Raw genomic sequence first — 15,726 nt, forward strand, 5'->3', positions numbered from 1 at the left:
GCCGAGTCTAAACCAGGCAAAACGTTTCCAGACAGTACAGGGGGAGTTTTACTTCCTTGGGCTGGTTGGCCTCAAAGGGACTAAAGAGGTATCACTCTGGGTGAAAACAAATGGAGATGAGCAGGAGGGATCATTTTCTAGCACTTATGTATGGTTAAATCTTCTCATTTCCCTTTATTGCTTAGATGCTTGGATCACAGTATCAGAGTCCTGGATGGTTTCTCTAATTCTTTTCTCCTCTCCCACACTTCCGGCTTAGTCTGCTTTCCAGTTGTGAGCTGAAATGATACCCTTGGCATTTGTGTTTCAGATCGTTTTCCGTGACTAAGTGTCTACCCCTGTCCCCCGCCAGTCTCCACCTTCAATTTAGTCTGTAAGCTCCTTGAGGGTAAAGAACCTGACAGCAGCTAGCAGTTCCTCAATAACCAGTTGTCCATAGGTTAGCCCTCTAAGAGGTCAACACCTGTATTTTGGTCATGTCTCATATTCAGCAAGCTTAATGTCCGGGATGGCCAGTGGCCTTAGCAAGCTGAGAAATGAATCCTCTGGCTACTTTGTGAGTACTAGGTTATCCCTTTTCCTGACTGTTCATCAGTGGGCACAGAGGATATGGATGAAAGTCTACTAAAAGAACTTCAGTGTGGCTTCTTCTCAGGTCTGTCCTAATGAAACACCCTGCCAGCATTTAAAATTATAATTGCTGTGAGTCACACTATGAGTCACATGAGTTGTCACAGCAACCCATTAACTATATAACCAAAGCACCTTCCATTAGCTTTGCCAAGAATGGTTCCTGAGTTTTCCTGGACTGTGAAAATAATGTGGGTGAGCCCCAAACTTGGGGTTGCTAAGAGTCTAAAATCAAAAGGAATGGCCTCAAGGAAAGGAAAGGAATGCGAGAAAATAAGGTTATTCTAGTTCTTAGATCTCCTGAGTAAATGGCAACACTTGTGACAAATTGTTGGGTTGGTTTTGTGATATCAACAAATGCCTAAGGAGAGGGGGTGGAGGCCTCAAAACTAATTTTCTCTAAGTCAAATTCAAAGCCAAGTCTCTAGGGGTGAAAAGTGAATACATTAACCTATTCCACTTTAAATGAGTGCAATAAACATTTTTGCCTTTTACAGATGCAAAAAGTTATTTCTCAGAAAACTACTCTGATTTGTTTTAAAATATTTTTACTATTGAGAACTAAATCTCTTTATATTTATAAATAATACAGTGTTTTAATTTTATGTTTTAGGTATTAGCCTGCTGTAGCCAAATATTTGGAAATGTACTAAATTATTTTTCAATGGCAATTTGTGTTAAAATTAAAATATTTTGGAGGGTTCGAAAGCATGTTTTATTTTGTTATTTATTGGGGGGAAAGTGACATTAAATTGGATAAACTGATAGATTATCCTGACTGCTTACTGAGTAACCTGTATTTTTTACATGTTTGTAAGTGCCTGAATGTAGAAGAAAGCAAGCAAAACAGACTTACACAAGAAGAATAAGGAATATAAACAAGGAAGTGACAATGGTTTGTTGACTCTGGAAGCAATCCAGGGGCTCACAGGTATCTTTCGAGTCTGAAATGTGGTGGCTAGTTGATATAATCCCTAAGGTTTGACTCTATGATGCTAAACTTCCTAGCAGCTGGAAGTAGCTAAGATGATCTGTTGCATTTTTCACCTCCATATTTGTCATATTTTAACATTTTAGTGAATGCAGAACTATCCAAGTACAATTAAATTAAGAAGTCTGAGCAAACGAACAGTTGTCTTTGGCAAATAATAAAAACCAAGACAGCAGCTGATTCCAAGGAAAAGATACTTATCCACATCGTACTATTTCGGCAGGAAAGAGATCAGAACAAACTTGTGGAACACCAAGGCAAAAGCAATCTTGAAAGTGTCCAACTAAATACAGGTGCTATATAATCGCCACAAAAATTAAATTGAAATTCTATCCCACAGTGCAAAATTTCTCTAGTACGTTCCTGACTCACAAGTAAAACTTCCCCTTTATGGTCATACACCAAAAACCAACAGCAACATTTCCTATCAACAACTGAAGAACATCAAAAATGTAAGAATTCCTTGACTAATCGGGGCATGATGACTTTGTGCTGGACGCCCAAAGCTTTGCCTTTCCCCACTGGTCAAGTAAAGTTAATGACAAACACTGAAAGTGTTTGTTCTCTTCTCAGTAACTCAGGAGAATCTGAGTTCTCCAAATACCATGCTTGTGGATTCCTCTGAAGCTAACAATCAGATTTCCTTTCCTGAAAATTTCTGGCTCAACCTGCCCAAACATTTTTTTTTTTTTTTAATAAACAAGCAATACTTGTGCTTTCCAGATAATAAGGAGGCCTAAAATATTATCATGTGTCACAACTATTCGGGTTCATTTTGTAGTTCTTGCACCTCAGACTGGTGTACCTGTGAGCTGGTCTGATAATATTTTCTGCAACTGTACATGTTAATTTGTAAATTGAACAACCTCTCTGTGAGGGCAGTTAGGAAACCCAGGTCGAAAGTGCTAATGTGGGGTGACTTCAGCTGTCAATGATTATGTAGTCAAGCCTTGACCAAGGTTTCCAGAACCCTGGCTAAAAATGGAAGTCCTGAAACAGTACAAAAATGAGTTCACACACTTCGCTGGTAGTGAGACTTTTTGAGGAACAGATGTCAAGATGATTTAAGAGGAGCTGGAATTTAACATCTTAAGAAAACTTATAGGCAAGTTAGGACAGTTCAGTTTTTAAGAAAAATCCGACAGATGCTAAAGAAGTCATTTGGATTACTGTTATTAGGGAAAGCACTGGCTGATTTTCTTCCTCCTCACAAGTTGTGGGCCCTGTAGAGATGCTAAGATCAGAAAAAAGATGGGCTGTCTGCTGAGCCTGGTGACAAAAACAACCTCTGTGTTCAAGTGGCATAAAACTTTCACTAACACGCAACTTGGACAATTCAGTTTTTTCTTGGCATGTGCAAAGTTTTGAGTCAACTGTCTATTCAGGTGCTATTCTTCCCAGTTTGATTGGGCCATTTTATTTTGGCTCCTCCCCCAAATCACAAAAGTAAACATCAACCAAAAAAACAGGATGACTTCTGATTTAAATCTTTCTGTGAATTTAATATTTGGATTACATAAAGGGAGCTTGTCTATATTTACTTAGTGCTTAATGTATAAGAATTTTCCTGCTCATTTTCCTAGTTGAGAAGGCAATAAAAATTCACCTACTCTGCTATATCTTGATTTTGTTTTAAAGCAGGTATATAGCTAATGGAGTTAGTTAAGCCTTTGCTGCAAGGCCAACCTGGTTATATTGCCTCTTAGTGGAAATCCAGTTTTTCCTCACTAGCCACCATTCTCATGCTGTCACCTAAACCTTCCATGAATTTAAATCCAACAGCAGGTTATTATTTCTGCAACAGACCAATGAAATTATTCTCAGGGATGACAATTCCTTGAAGGTCCTTATAGATGGACAGCCTATATATTAACGAACATCTGTCTCACTAGTTGAGGGATACTCTTTGTATCTAATGGAGTTGAACTAGTGGTTTTGTCTACTTATCCAAGAGCTAAGTCATAATGCCAGTGGTCAGTGGCTTTCTGTATACTGCCAGGTGGCTAGGAGTCCATACCCCAAACTACCATAAACAGTAGGCATAATCATCCGCCCCTGTTCGGGAGAGGCCCAGGACTGAGCTAGCAGAAAGACTGAATTACTTACCACCTCTAGAGTGGGTCCCTCCAGGCCAGGGACGAGCTCATGGGCAAGGCTGTGCAAGGAAGCGCTCTGTACCATGCCTGCCCTGCGGATATACAGAGGACTTCAGTCTCCTATACTGTCAATCTCTCAGTCATCATGAGCTCAATTATGCACCGACAACAGCAAGAACAACAACAACGACGACAACAAAACAACCCCCAAAAAGCTAAGGGCCACAGACTACCCTGATGGAGGGACAGCCAACGGGAACTGTGCACTGAAAGATGGAGGTGCTATCCTGATTACATGTCCATTACAGGCCTGATCTTTTCATCTTTCTTCAAACAAACATTCCATTGAAGCCCATGGGAGAGCCACGTGGAGAGACGGCAAGACTGGGCCCTAAATGTCAGGCAACTATCAAATTTGGTGTTTAAAATTTTTTTTTTGTTTGTTTTGTTTTTTGTTTACTACAAATACAGATAGACAGACAGACAAACCCAAGAGCAGGTTTCAAGAATCAACTGAGGCACAAGATAAACTACTTTGATATTACACGGATTTTTCCCCCAAATATTTCACATGAAATAAAAAAAATATTAAAGTGTAATTAGGAAAATTTTGGGGATATGTCTTTGTCAACCCTACATTGTGCCATAAATATTCCACTGCTTGCCTTAGAAGGATGCCCAACCACATCTCATAGGTAGCACATATTTGTGGTCTAAAATATTTATCAAATTCTAATGACACTATTAATTCAAAGTCTAAATATGCTAGTCAAGTACAATGAAAATTGACTGCCTGCATCAATGACATATTAGTTTCATCCTGAGGTTCAAAGCACAGTCAAACATCATTGCTCAATTGCAAATCACAACACTTTACATTGACGTGAGTTTGTAAACTTATGGTACAGTTTGAATGAAGGCAATTGATGAAAGCAGTTAAACCTGAGAAGTGGGAATGAATACAGAGTATAAATCCAGCACACATTTCCACATCAAACTACCGATGCCATTAACCAGGACCCTTGTAGGCCACACTCATGGTTGAACAACAGCGCCCATATTTCCAGTCGGTATCTCTACTCCACAGACACAAGTACAAGACGGCCTAAATCATGAACTAGTGGTGAGGAAAAGGAGACCAAAGTTAAAAAGTAATCAAGGTAATGTTTCCTAGAAACATACCCACTCTTCTGAGAAGGATCCAGAGTAGGGGTGATCAGTAAGTAATTAATTGATCCTCCAGGCTAGATTGTATGTTTTTTCTATAGCTTAATGGCTTAAACACTAGATTCATCAGAATATGGCTAGACTCTCTTTAACACACACTCAGTACAAACAGGTGGAAATGTACCACTTCTGACCACTACAGGTAGAAAAGTATGACCTCTGTTGACCATGGATCACAGCTGAAACATTAGTTAATACTTGAAGGGTCACAGCAGCCAGACATATGCGAATTCCAACTCTTCAGAAAACTTGGGACAAGAAAAAAAATGCATTACTTACATGTATGTGTCTTCTTCGTTACTGAGATACCTAGAAGAGACAAAATAATGACAAAGGTAAGAAAGTGTGCTGTCTGTGATTCTTAGAATGTACATCATTCACAGTGTACTAAGAAACACATTTTGTTCAGACGGTGATGTGAAGGCAAGATTAGTCTTAATCTTACATGGCAGCATCTCAGGACCTACCTCAGGTTAATGCAACCATGAATGATAGGGACTGTGAGCATCACCTACTGGTTTAAGAAGTTCTGTGGTAAAAAGAGGCAGCATGGGTAGGAATTAAACAGGGTGAGAGAAAACTCTTATTTTTTATTTTAAGTAGGGAGGATGATCATGTTTCTAGGCAGAGTGGGGAAGATTTAAGGCACAAGAGAATGATGCTGACCTACTCAAACAGGAGTGAGCTGCACAACAGGGCAATTAATTTGATATGGGGATTGATTCTGTGTTTACTTTTTAATGAAAATGACTCTTCCTGCTCACATGAAGCATAACTTTTAATGGTGAGGGAAAATACATCCACAAAATGTACCTATCTCTCTGTACACATTAAGATCAGAAGAATGACTACAGCTTCTCTATAAACGGCACCAAAAAGAACACAGACTATCTGAAAACATGAGAGATTCATGAGTCAGCACAGTTGATGTTTCCAAGATGATTTACAGAGAGCAGGTGAAGAATGGAACTGAGAAAGATTTGGCACATAAGACCACATAAAGATAACACGAATGTATGCTTCAGTGAAAACAGTACTATCTCTGTTTCAAACGTTCTCCATTCTGAACTCTTTGTGCTTCATTCTTCTTGGGGGATATTGTTTAGACTAAATAGGCTCAAAGTTATAAAACTCTTAAAAATTTTAGCCTGTGACTAAGAACTGTGGTAAACCTTGAAATTTTTTCTTTCAAGTTATTAAGAGAACTATTTAACCCTCCTCTGGAAAGTAAAAGTTGTTGAAAAATTTGGCACCTACATCAGACCTATTACTTAGCTGTGGAACAAATAGTACAGGGAAGAAATCCTTTATGAAAATCCATGGTAGACATTTTTTTTTTTTAAAAAAGTTCGTTCCAAAGTTGTGTGCCAAGACCAAAATCACACACTTGTTCCCCCCACAACTTTCCAAAGGATTTATTTAGGGAAGCTGAAATTATATAGCCCAACTCAAATTCTTTTTTTTTTCTTTTTATTGAGGAAAATTAAACTATTGTTTTTCATCATGTTTGAGTTGGCTTCGCAAAGTGAAGTTAGAACCTTCTGCAAAGAGCCTTGAAGGCTCACTCACAACGGGGACTAAAAAAAGTGTTGCAGAATTTTTTGAAATAAGCTTGATCATCAAAGGGAACTTCCACAACAGCCGGTGAGTGGAGTTTAAAATCTGAATACAATCTGCAATGGCAGCTCACGACACCAGCACCAACAAGTTGATACATTAGTGCTCTTTCAGCATTATGAGAGCTATATGTGTACTTCCCTTAGAAAATAATACTTCCTGTAAAATCACGTTGAAGAGAAAGTGCTTATGCTGTCACTCCTGATTATTCGGAACCTCCACGCAACTGGATTTAATGCAGCCCAAAACAGACCTATCTATATTCGCTGAGTGTGGAACTATTTTCTCCTGACATCCAAAGGCCTGATGAAAATACCACTACTTTGACTTTTCTACTTAAATTTATTATACAGCATGATGCAGTGTTCTCATCAAATATTTTCATGATGATTACGTTGATAATAGATTTTGAAAATCTTCCCAGGAAAGCTGCCTTATCTTTGAGATCACAGTAGCACGGAACTAAAACTTCTCGTATCTGTCTCTGGGAGAAGGCGTGACTTCAGCAACAGTACATACTCGGGCCCTCCGTTTTGTTTAACTGTCGATTAGTGATCAATAGAAATAATTGGAGGATGCACCTGTGTTTGAGTTGCTAGATGTAGCAGATAAAATACAGGATGCCCAGTTACATTTGAATTTCAGATACCAATATGTTGTTTATCTGAAGTTCAAGTTTAACTGGGCAGTCTGTATTTCATCTGGCAACTCTAACATATACAAATATAATGTAAATTTTATCTATTATATATGATGAAGAACATATCAATTAATTAATAAATGCATTTTTATGGTGAAAGGATTAAAAATCTATACCTCTCATGAAAGCAATCTTTTTAAAAAAGTGTATTACAACTCCTAATCATGGAGACAGGGCTGTACATAACGTTTATTTTTATTTTTTTACTTAATAGTCATTATGAAGACAAAATTCTATTTCCTTACAAAAAGCAAACAAATGAAAACAATGTAAGTATATAAAAGATACATTTAATGGAACAATAAGAACATTTATTGGAATTCTCCTCCTCCTCCTCTCCCCAAAAACAACTGTGATCACACTAACGGCTTGAATTTGTGTCATTCCTTTCTCTACAGAAGCCCTAGTACCTCACGGTAACTGACTCCAGAGAAGTAAGAAAAAAGTAAAAAACATCTTTTTCATTTCACAGATAGGTCAACTGAGGCTCAGGGAGGTTTTTAATTAGTATAAAAAAAAACTTTTTGTGGAAAGTTATTACCTGACTGGAAGTGTATCCAATGGCACATATTTAAAAACCCTGGTACAGATAGTGCCTCTCAAAAGAGTAAATATTAAAAAATATATATTTACTCCCTGGAGCATAGCACTCAGCTCTGCAATTAATTTAAACCTAGAGGGCCCTGTCCCCAAGCCTGTCTAAACCAGGAAGCTCCAGCAGAGGAGGCCTGTGTGTCCTAGTTTGTGACCAGTAGGCATTTCTTTACCCTTAAATGTAGTAAGGGGATAGGTCTTCCCCTTTCTCTTTCTTCTCATTTCCCTAGAGGTTGCCAGGTTCCTGTCTTTCTCACCATAGAACTCATCCCAAATGAGATTGCAGCAGTCATACATTGCCCAGATCCAAGCAGAAGAGGAAAGACTTATACAAACCTAATGCTATTAGCAGCAGCAGCAGCTCTGAATCAAGAATTTTTGGAGAACTGGATTTTCTAAAGATACATTTTGATGAGCTTTTAGGAGGCAAATAGCTCTAATTCTACCCAGGAGTAGAAGAGTAAACTTTTTCAGTTTGGAGTCAAGCTGATCTGAGCTTGCATTCTTAGCCCATCCACTCTCCTGCCTCTTGGCTGAGAGACCTTGGGCAAGTTATTTAACTTCTCTGGGCCTGAATTGTCTACTGTTTACAATCAGTAAGTATTATATTACACATATTAGGATGATAATAATATGCAAAGGTTGTTGTGAAAATTAAAATAAAGATGTACAAAGAGCTTTATCAACCAGGAAGAGTAATATAAATGTTAATTATTTACTTTGATAAAGGGTAGGCAACCCACACAGTTTTATTTTAACAGAGTTGAATAAGAATGTTCTACTGAAAGACAAGCCATAGCTACTCATGATGTTTCTGGGTTTCACACTGACTCATGGCCTAGGACTCTAGTTTTAAGACCAATGTTCCGCCTTTAAAATTCATATTTGATGGAGGAGAGCATGAGACAGAGAACTGAGTTCCTAAAAGCAAGTGTTCTCTATTCTACAGTGTGGACTCCACTGGACTCTTTACTCTCTGACATCAAGGGAAGATACTTGCTCATAGGCAAGTGGGCCAAATGGGCTGCTGACCGGCATGGGCAAAGGACTTTGATCACCACCACTGAAGGGTGTCACACCTAGTCCAGCTGTTGTGGAGGTTTTGATTTATTTCCAAATGACTGGGAAGGACACCAAGATCCTTCCTCCAAGATTTGCAAATGGGCCACTGATCAGAGTCATATTCTCTACAGAGATTGGGACTTCATGGAATTGTAGGAGAATGATAGGGTGGAGCCAACTTTCTAAATGCAAAGTGCTCACACACCCTGAGCCAAAAGTGACCTCACTAGATGATCTGGACAATTCACTTAACTTCTCTGAGCCTTAGTCTTCTCATCTGTAGAATGAGGTAGTTGAACTACATGATCCTTTATTTCCCTTCTAGTTCATTGATCAGTGGCTCCTTGCCCTGCTTTCTAGCTATCAAGCCAAACCTCTTCTTTCTAAGCAACAGGCTGCCAGATCTATTTCTCGCTGTACAAAATCTAATGTAGTTCACAATCAAAGGTAACCACCTGAAACTTTTTTCTTTTTGCCTTAAAATCCAAAGAAGAAAGAAGGCAGTGCCCACAAAAGGTTATATAAGTAAAAGATACACTTCTTTTGGGTGATATTTTAAAATTATCTGGGCTAGAGAAAAATGGTACCTTTTGATACAGTTGTGAGACTCCTTATATTCTCTCTCTCTCTCTCTCTCTCTCTCTCTCTCTCTCTCTATATATATATATATATACGCACACACATACATATATATATATATAAAATATAAAGAGTCTCTCCTATTCTGTCTCTCTCTCTATATATATGTAATTTACGTAATGCTTTAATTTTTAACTTAACAATGATAGCAGTTTTAAATTGCCAGAGGAAAAATCTTCACAAATACTCTACCCAAGGTAGGGTTTCTAATACAGCAAGATTCTCTGACTCTATTTACTCAACCATGCTTCAAAGTAAAGCAAAGGAAATGTCATGAAAATACCACAAATTTATCACTGTCACGGTTATCAGTAGTTTCAGAGTTACAGTTATCACAGAGCAGAGTATTTTAGGAATGTAATCTGATATTTCCAGTCAGTGCCAAATCTTGGACCAATTAACTTCTTTGATGGACTTCTTATTGTCTCTTGGTTCCTAGGCAATTGTCTGGGTACCAAATTTATTTTAACTTTTTTTGGGGGGAGGGTGGTAGATAAGAAATGGCATCTTTCTTCTTCCCCACCGATTGCTAAACTAGAATTTCCAGAGGTCCTGTACTCTGGACAAGTCCCTAGCTAGAGATGCCCCTCTGCCAACATATTCAGCAGTGTGCCTGACCTGAGCTTGTCTTCTTCGCCCATTCCCTCTCTCGTCCTCTTTCACAGTGAAATAACAATTGTTAAGGTAGACATAGTTTCAGCATGGATAAGTGTTGTGTTAGAATAAAAAAAAAAAAAAACAAAAAGAAACAAAGAATCCCTAAAAAAATGCAGTGAAGTTTTTCTCTTTTTTCTACTTTTTGTTTTTAAATATGCTGGTGGATCCATATTTCAAGTGAGTTTGTCTAGCAGGGAGGAGGAGATGTGCTAAACAATAATTAACAAAATCTTTAATTGGCCAATTAGCAATGAGTCTACACTAGCCACATATATTGACTCTTAGGTTAATTTCTAGAAAAGGTGGGCTCTCACTCCAAAGGCCTTCACAAGACTTATTTTCCCTCCTCATAAGATGTCTGAGTCAAATATGATGTCCACTGGTCAAGCTGTGAGGTTTTGGGCAAATGACTTAACCTCTCTGAGCCTTCATTTTCTTAACTATAAAATGAGGATCAAATTCTCCATGCTAGGATTACAGACTTCAATAAGAGAATTCATGTCAAACACCTAACACTGTGTCCTATAGACACCTATCTTCTCTTTTACTAAAGCTATTTCTAATTGCAGATACTTTGCAGTGGATAAACAGAGTTATCCTGTGGGGAGAGACATTAGGGCAATTTTGGTAAACAGGTGGAGAATCTGGTAAATTAGTGTTTGAGAGCTCAGGCAGACTTTCAGAACTAAGTCTGGAACACTTAACCTCCTTGCTGCCATACCATCAACAAGTATCGTGCAAAGGCTGCAATCTCCTGGGTCCGCTCCCTCCCTCCTGTACTTCTTTTTGACTTCGTCATTGTACGGGGCTAATAGTTAAAATATCAGTTTGAATGTAGCACATGAACATTAGCATGTGTCCAGCATTTAGTCTTTTTTTTTTTTTTCATGGCTAACAATTGTTTCATGAAGGAAAAAGACCACTTTATGCTGGCTCCGGGTCCCCTGTCCCCCAATCCTGAGTTGTTCCACGAGCTTGCTCCATTCCTCACATCATCGAGGAGAGATTTTATGCAGGAGGCGGATCAGGAACACAGCCGAGCAGGGCCTCACCAAACAAAATGATGTTACAAAATCATGTCCTTGTCTAGGACAAAAGCGCTATTAATGATAATCAGTACATATTACTGAAAGTGCTCCAAGTAATCTCTGGACTTTGTTTCAAAAATTCTTAATGGACACTAATGCTTAGAGTTCACTCAAAAGAGAAATAAATTATGTGCCAGGGTTGCAGGGACCAAGGACAACACGCCGAAGGCATCAAAGCATTAGCAATGTTACGACAATCAAATATTTTGTAATTGCATAAAAAGCCTTTAAAAATCATTTAGAAATACTAATTATGAAGATAAATAATACTTTAATGTGAGGGTTCTTTTATGTTAGATTTGAGCCTAGGTTGAGCTGTTTCAGTAATAATATTTCAGCTTTTTGACCAATCAAGGTGCTTTTTATGACAAAAAATATTCCATTTTAGTTTGAAAAATGGTTACGGGTATTGATAAGAGGAATTTTTCTTTTTTTTTCAATTAAAAACTTTTTGTGTGCATAATTGCCCTTTGTCTCTATGTCATATTTCCTGATATTTATGCTCAGAAATATCTTTTAATTTTGGACAGGCAGGCCAGAGCTATATCCTCTTTCAAGTCCTGCCTTTATCTTTTACAAAACAGTTCCAAGGACAAAACCTTATTCCTGGTCCCCCAGCAAAGTCAACATAAAGAGACCATCAGTTTATGTTAGAAAGAAATTTTGAGACTTAACTTATTTGGGAAACATCCATCTTTATCTTAGAGATTACTATTCAATGCATTATGAAAAGTCCATACCCAAGGAAGGTAATTTCTCCTGTTATGGCTTCCTGGTGCCAAATGCATGATTAATACTAATGGAAGCAAGAATAATATGAATCCATGTTCTTTCATATTGATTATCTTTTCTTGAGTCTCCATATTGAAAATGAAGCTACCCATCAGATATTATTACTTAGTTGGCTTAAATTTGATCTTGGAGCTCTGAGCAGGGATGTGAAATGACAACTATCAACACCTCCAGCTTAGACTTCTGGTACTGAGTTGTTTTATCTTATAAGTTGAATAGTTCAACTCAGGTAAAAGTTAGCAGCTCTTATCACATTTTTCTAAGAAATGCTTTTACTTTATGTACCACTGAAATTGTTTATGTTTGCCACTAATAAGGGCAAGTACTCACTTGAACTGTCTGTAGGAGACTTGCCTGCATGTTGTCAAACACATGGCAATAGCTATAATCCACAGACTCAAAGCTATCACAATAGGTTGGGTGAGGATGACCCAAAGATTATGGAGTTGTGGCCTCAAGCAAGTCAGGAAATACAGACACTTTTCATATATTAAACCCTTGTGTAGATAACCTAAATCATACTTCATGGAGCATGAATCCTGGTCCGCATACCAGGTCAAGGCATGTAATGACTGAAGAAATCCCACCTGGTTTGCAGCCGCCCCAAAACCGAAGTCTGTTACTGATGGCAGAAGCAGGGATAGGGCAGGGGTATTCTAGTTATTAAAAGGAGGAAACAGTTTCAAGGATTTATTCATGTCCTGACTCACTTAGAAAGGAGAAGGAGCCTGCTGAAGTAGAAACAATTGAAATTTGGTTCCAAATTTGGGGAAAATGAGTTCTACTATTAGAACCGGCATGAACTCTTAAAAGTCCCAGGATCCAATGGGATAGCAAATAGATATTCAGAAGTGGAGAAGTGGCTTCCTTAACACATAGGATAACAAGGGTCTGCTAAGAATTTCTAAAAATGTCAACATTATTATAATCTTAAAGAAGATGAAAACTTAAATATATCTTTGTAGCCTCTCTATTCTCCTCTGATGACAGAATTTTAGGCAGTTTGTCTGGATTGGCCACTGCTGGGTGACAATTCAAGGAAATAAGATAGTTGTCAAGGTATTTCCTCTGCATTCACAGAATTTATTGAGTATGATAATTATTAGATTAATGGAGAAACTATTGTCCCATAAAAGATTTAGAGTCAGGAAACCTAGATTCCAGTTTTAGCTCTTTCATTTGACAGCTGGGCAAGTTTGGCCAAAATACTTAATCTCTCTGAGCCTCAGTTTCCTCATCTCTAAAAGAAGGGAAAAATATTGTCTTCTTTCATCTGGCAATTCTAGCACTAACAATGTAGGCTTTAGAAAATAATTATGGATGTATACAGGGTTTTCATCATAGTTTTGCTTCTATCAGCAAAACACAGGGAGGAACAACCCAAATGTCAACAGTGTAGGATGAGTTAAATAAACTATGGTATGCCTATATAATGGAGTATTCCACAACCACTAAAATAATGAAAACTTAATTGCATAGGGAAATGTTCTAGCTGTCCTAAGAGAAAAATAAAAAATTAAATCCCTATAGCATAGTGTGATCCTACTTCTGCCAAAAGAAAAATAACACAAACATATATAGAAAAAAGACTAAAATATATGCACCTATACTCCATTCATATCTCTGCTCGAAGGTCACCCCCCCTCGCCCCAGAATGCTCCCCGACCAGCTCATCTAGAATTGTGCTCCCCACCTCATTCTCCACTTGGGTTCACTTTTCTCAGTAGTACTTCTCTCCTTATGACATTTTATTAAATAGTTGTTGTATGTGTTTCCAACAAATGTCAACTCTTAAAGTTAGGGACTTCTCATTCCTGAATTATCACTGCATTTTTTAGTGCTTAGAATGGTGGCTGGCTCAGAGTAGGAACTCAAGAAAATTTGTCAAATGAATGAACGAAGATGGCCCCCAAGAACCTTGCATCTAGTTACCATTTGTGACGTCAAAGCTTAGTCCCCTGGAAATGTACAGAGAAGATAAGAAAAACAGAGATGGTGAGACAAGTGCTCAGTGAGATGGTCCGGGGCATAGAAAGAAAGGTCTGTACAGGTTAAGAGAAACCATAAAGCTACATATAAAAGCGAGAGAGGAAAGAACACACACCAACTCCAGGAATCAGAGGTCAGGCAATCAATAGAAAAGTTAAAATGGCACTTTTAAACACTTCTGATAAAATCAATTTGGTCATTACCAGAGCTGAACACAGGGCATGTAGGCTTCATCTGTTAGAAAGATCTTTATGATCTCGTTAACGGATCCCCGACACAGAAGGTGTAAGGTTATAACCCAGCTTGTAAAGCTAATCTCATATTCTTCTGGCATTATAAGGAACGTACAGAAAAATTTCCACTTAACCATATGCAATAGCAAGAAGAAAGAGACTTCATGAGTTCTCATCATGGCAATTTAGAAGAGTTTAATTCTCCCATTTCTGAGGTTGAGAAAGCTGTTCTGGAAACGATGATTTCAGTACTCAGGGTTCTTAGATGTAACAGCCTAAGTTAACTTGGGTTTAGTAATCTCCCTTCTACTTAAAGTGATTTGAGAATAAAAGTCAGGATGCCATTGCCATTGCCACTGAATTATGCTGGGACCAATAGGGAAGAGTAGTTTCTCAAAACATAATTTGCCTAACGTGGGTTTTTAAATTTTTTTTTTTTAAAAAAACATAGCTCTGTTTTCTACTTGTATATCCCAGATTTTTAAATCCTTGGAATATCATTATTATCTGATATGTGAGTTTGGGAGTCATTCTTCTAAAATAGAACAATGTAGCATCATTTCTTGATTCGTGTTTTTCTGAACTACATTGTCCAGGTCACGTCTATGAGAGCAGAACAGAAAGAGGAAACAAGTGTGCAGTACATAAAGGGCCCAGAAAACAAAACAAAATTACAATTACAAACCCTCTGAGTGGCCTTGAAAAGAAAACTGGGAGAATGTGAGTGCAGCAGGCACTTAATTACATACTGAAATATGAAATATGAAGGGATGAACTGTTACTGTGTCTGAGATTCGCTCTGAAATGCTTCAGCAAAGAAAAAAGGGATAGACGAAGCAAGTGCGGCAAAATCTTGAAAACTATTCAATCTGGGATGGAGTTCATTACTCTGCTGTCCCTCTGTATGTGTGTTTGAAATTCTCATAATAAAAACCCCTCACTGGCTGGAAAACTTTAAAAAGAGACTTAGTCTCCATAAGTGTGTGAGTGATTCTGCCCGTGCATTGAATATGCAGCAGGGTATTTCCTTCTGAAGAAAGTGTTACTAGAGTAGGTCCAATGCTGTGGAGAGCAGATAACTACAGAACATATTTATGTAGCCATTCATCTTATGTTATTTATGAAAAGAAATATTCAATATCTTTTATTCTTCCTCTTTAAATTCTGTTTTTTAATGAGACTTTAATCTTGCCAATCAAGATTTTGTCAACTAAAATACATTTTAGGATCATAAACTCATTGGTTGATGAGGGAGAACTGGAATTTGGTATGGCTGTGTGAAGGAAGCACGCAGTAGAAAATAAATCAGAAGACCTGACCTTAAATTCTACCTTCTCCTGCCCTGACCCTCCGCCATCTTTTTACTATAGTTTTGATGGGTCTGCCCTCTCAGACAATCTTTTGTTTGGTT

The 15,726-nt window shown here is 38.0% G+C and overlaps 1 protein-coding gene across 1 annotated transcript in view; it reads right to left on the bottom strand.

Annotated features, from left to right (window-relative positions):
- The window catches only part of RORA (RAR related orphan receptor A), a 675,954-nt gene that overhangs the window by 164,357 nt on the left and 495,871 nt on the right, over positions 1-15,726 (bottom strand). The window contains exon 2 of the mRNA XM_016126851.2: positions 5,224-5,253. Coding sequence (XP_015982337.1) covers positions 5,224-5,253 — 30 coding nt within the window. The remainder of the gene's footprint in view (positions 1-5,223; positions 5,254-15,726) is intronic.

The sequence above is a fragment of the Rousettus aegyptiacus genome, unplaced genomic scaffold (assembly GCF_014176215.1).
Source record: "Rousettus aegyptiacus isolate mRouAeg1 unplaced genomic scaffold, mRouAeg1.p scaffold_m13_p_3, whole genome shotgun sequence".
NCBI lineage: Eukaryota > Metazoa > Chordata > Mammalia > Chiroptera > Pteropodidae > Rousettus > Rousettus aegyptiacus.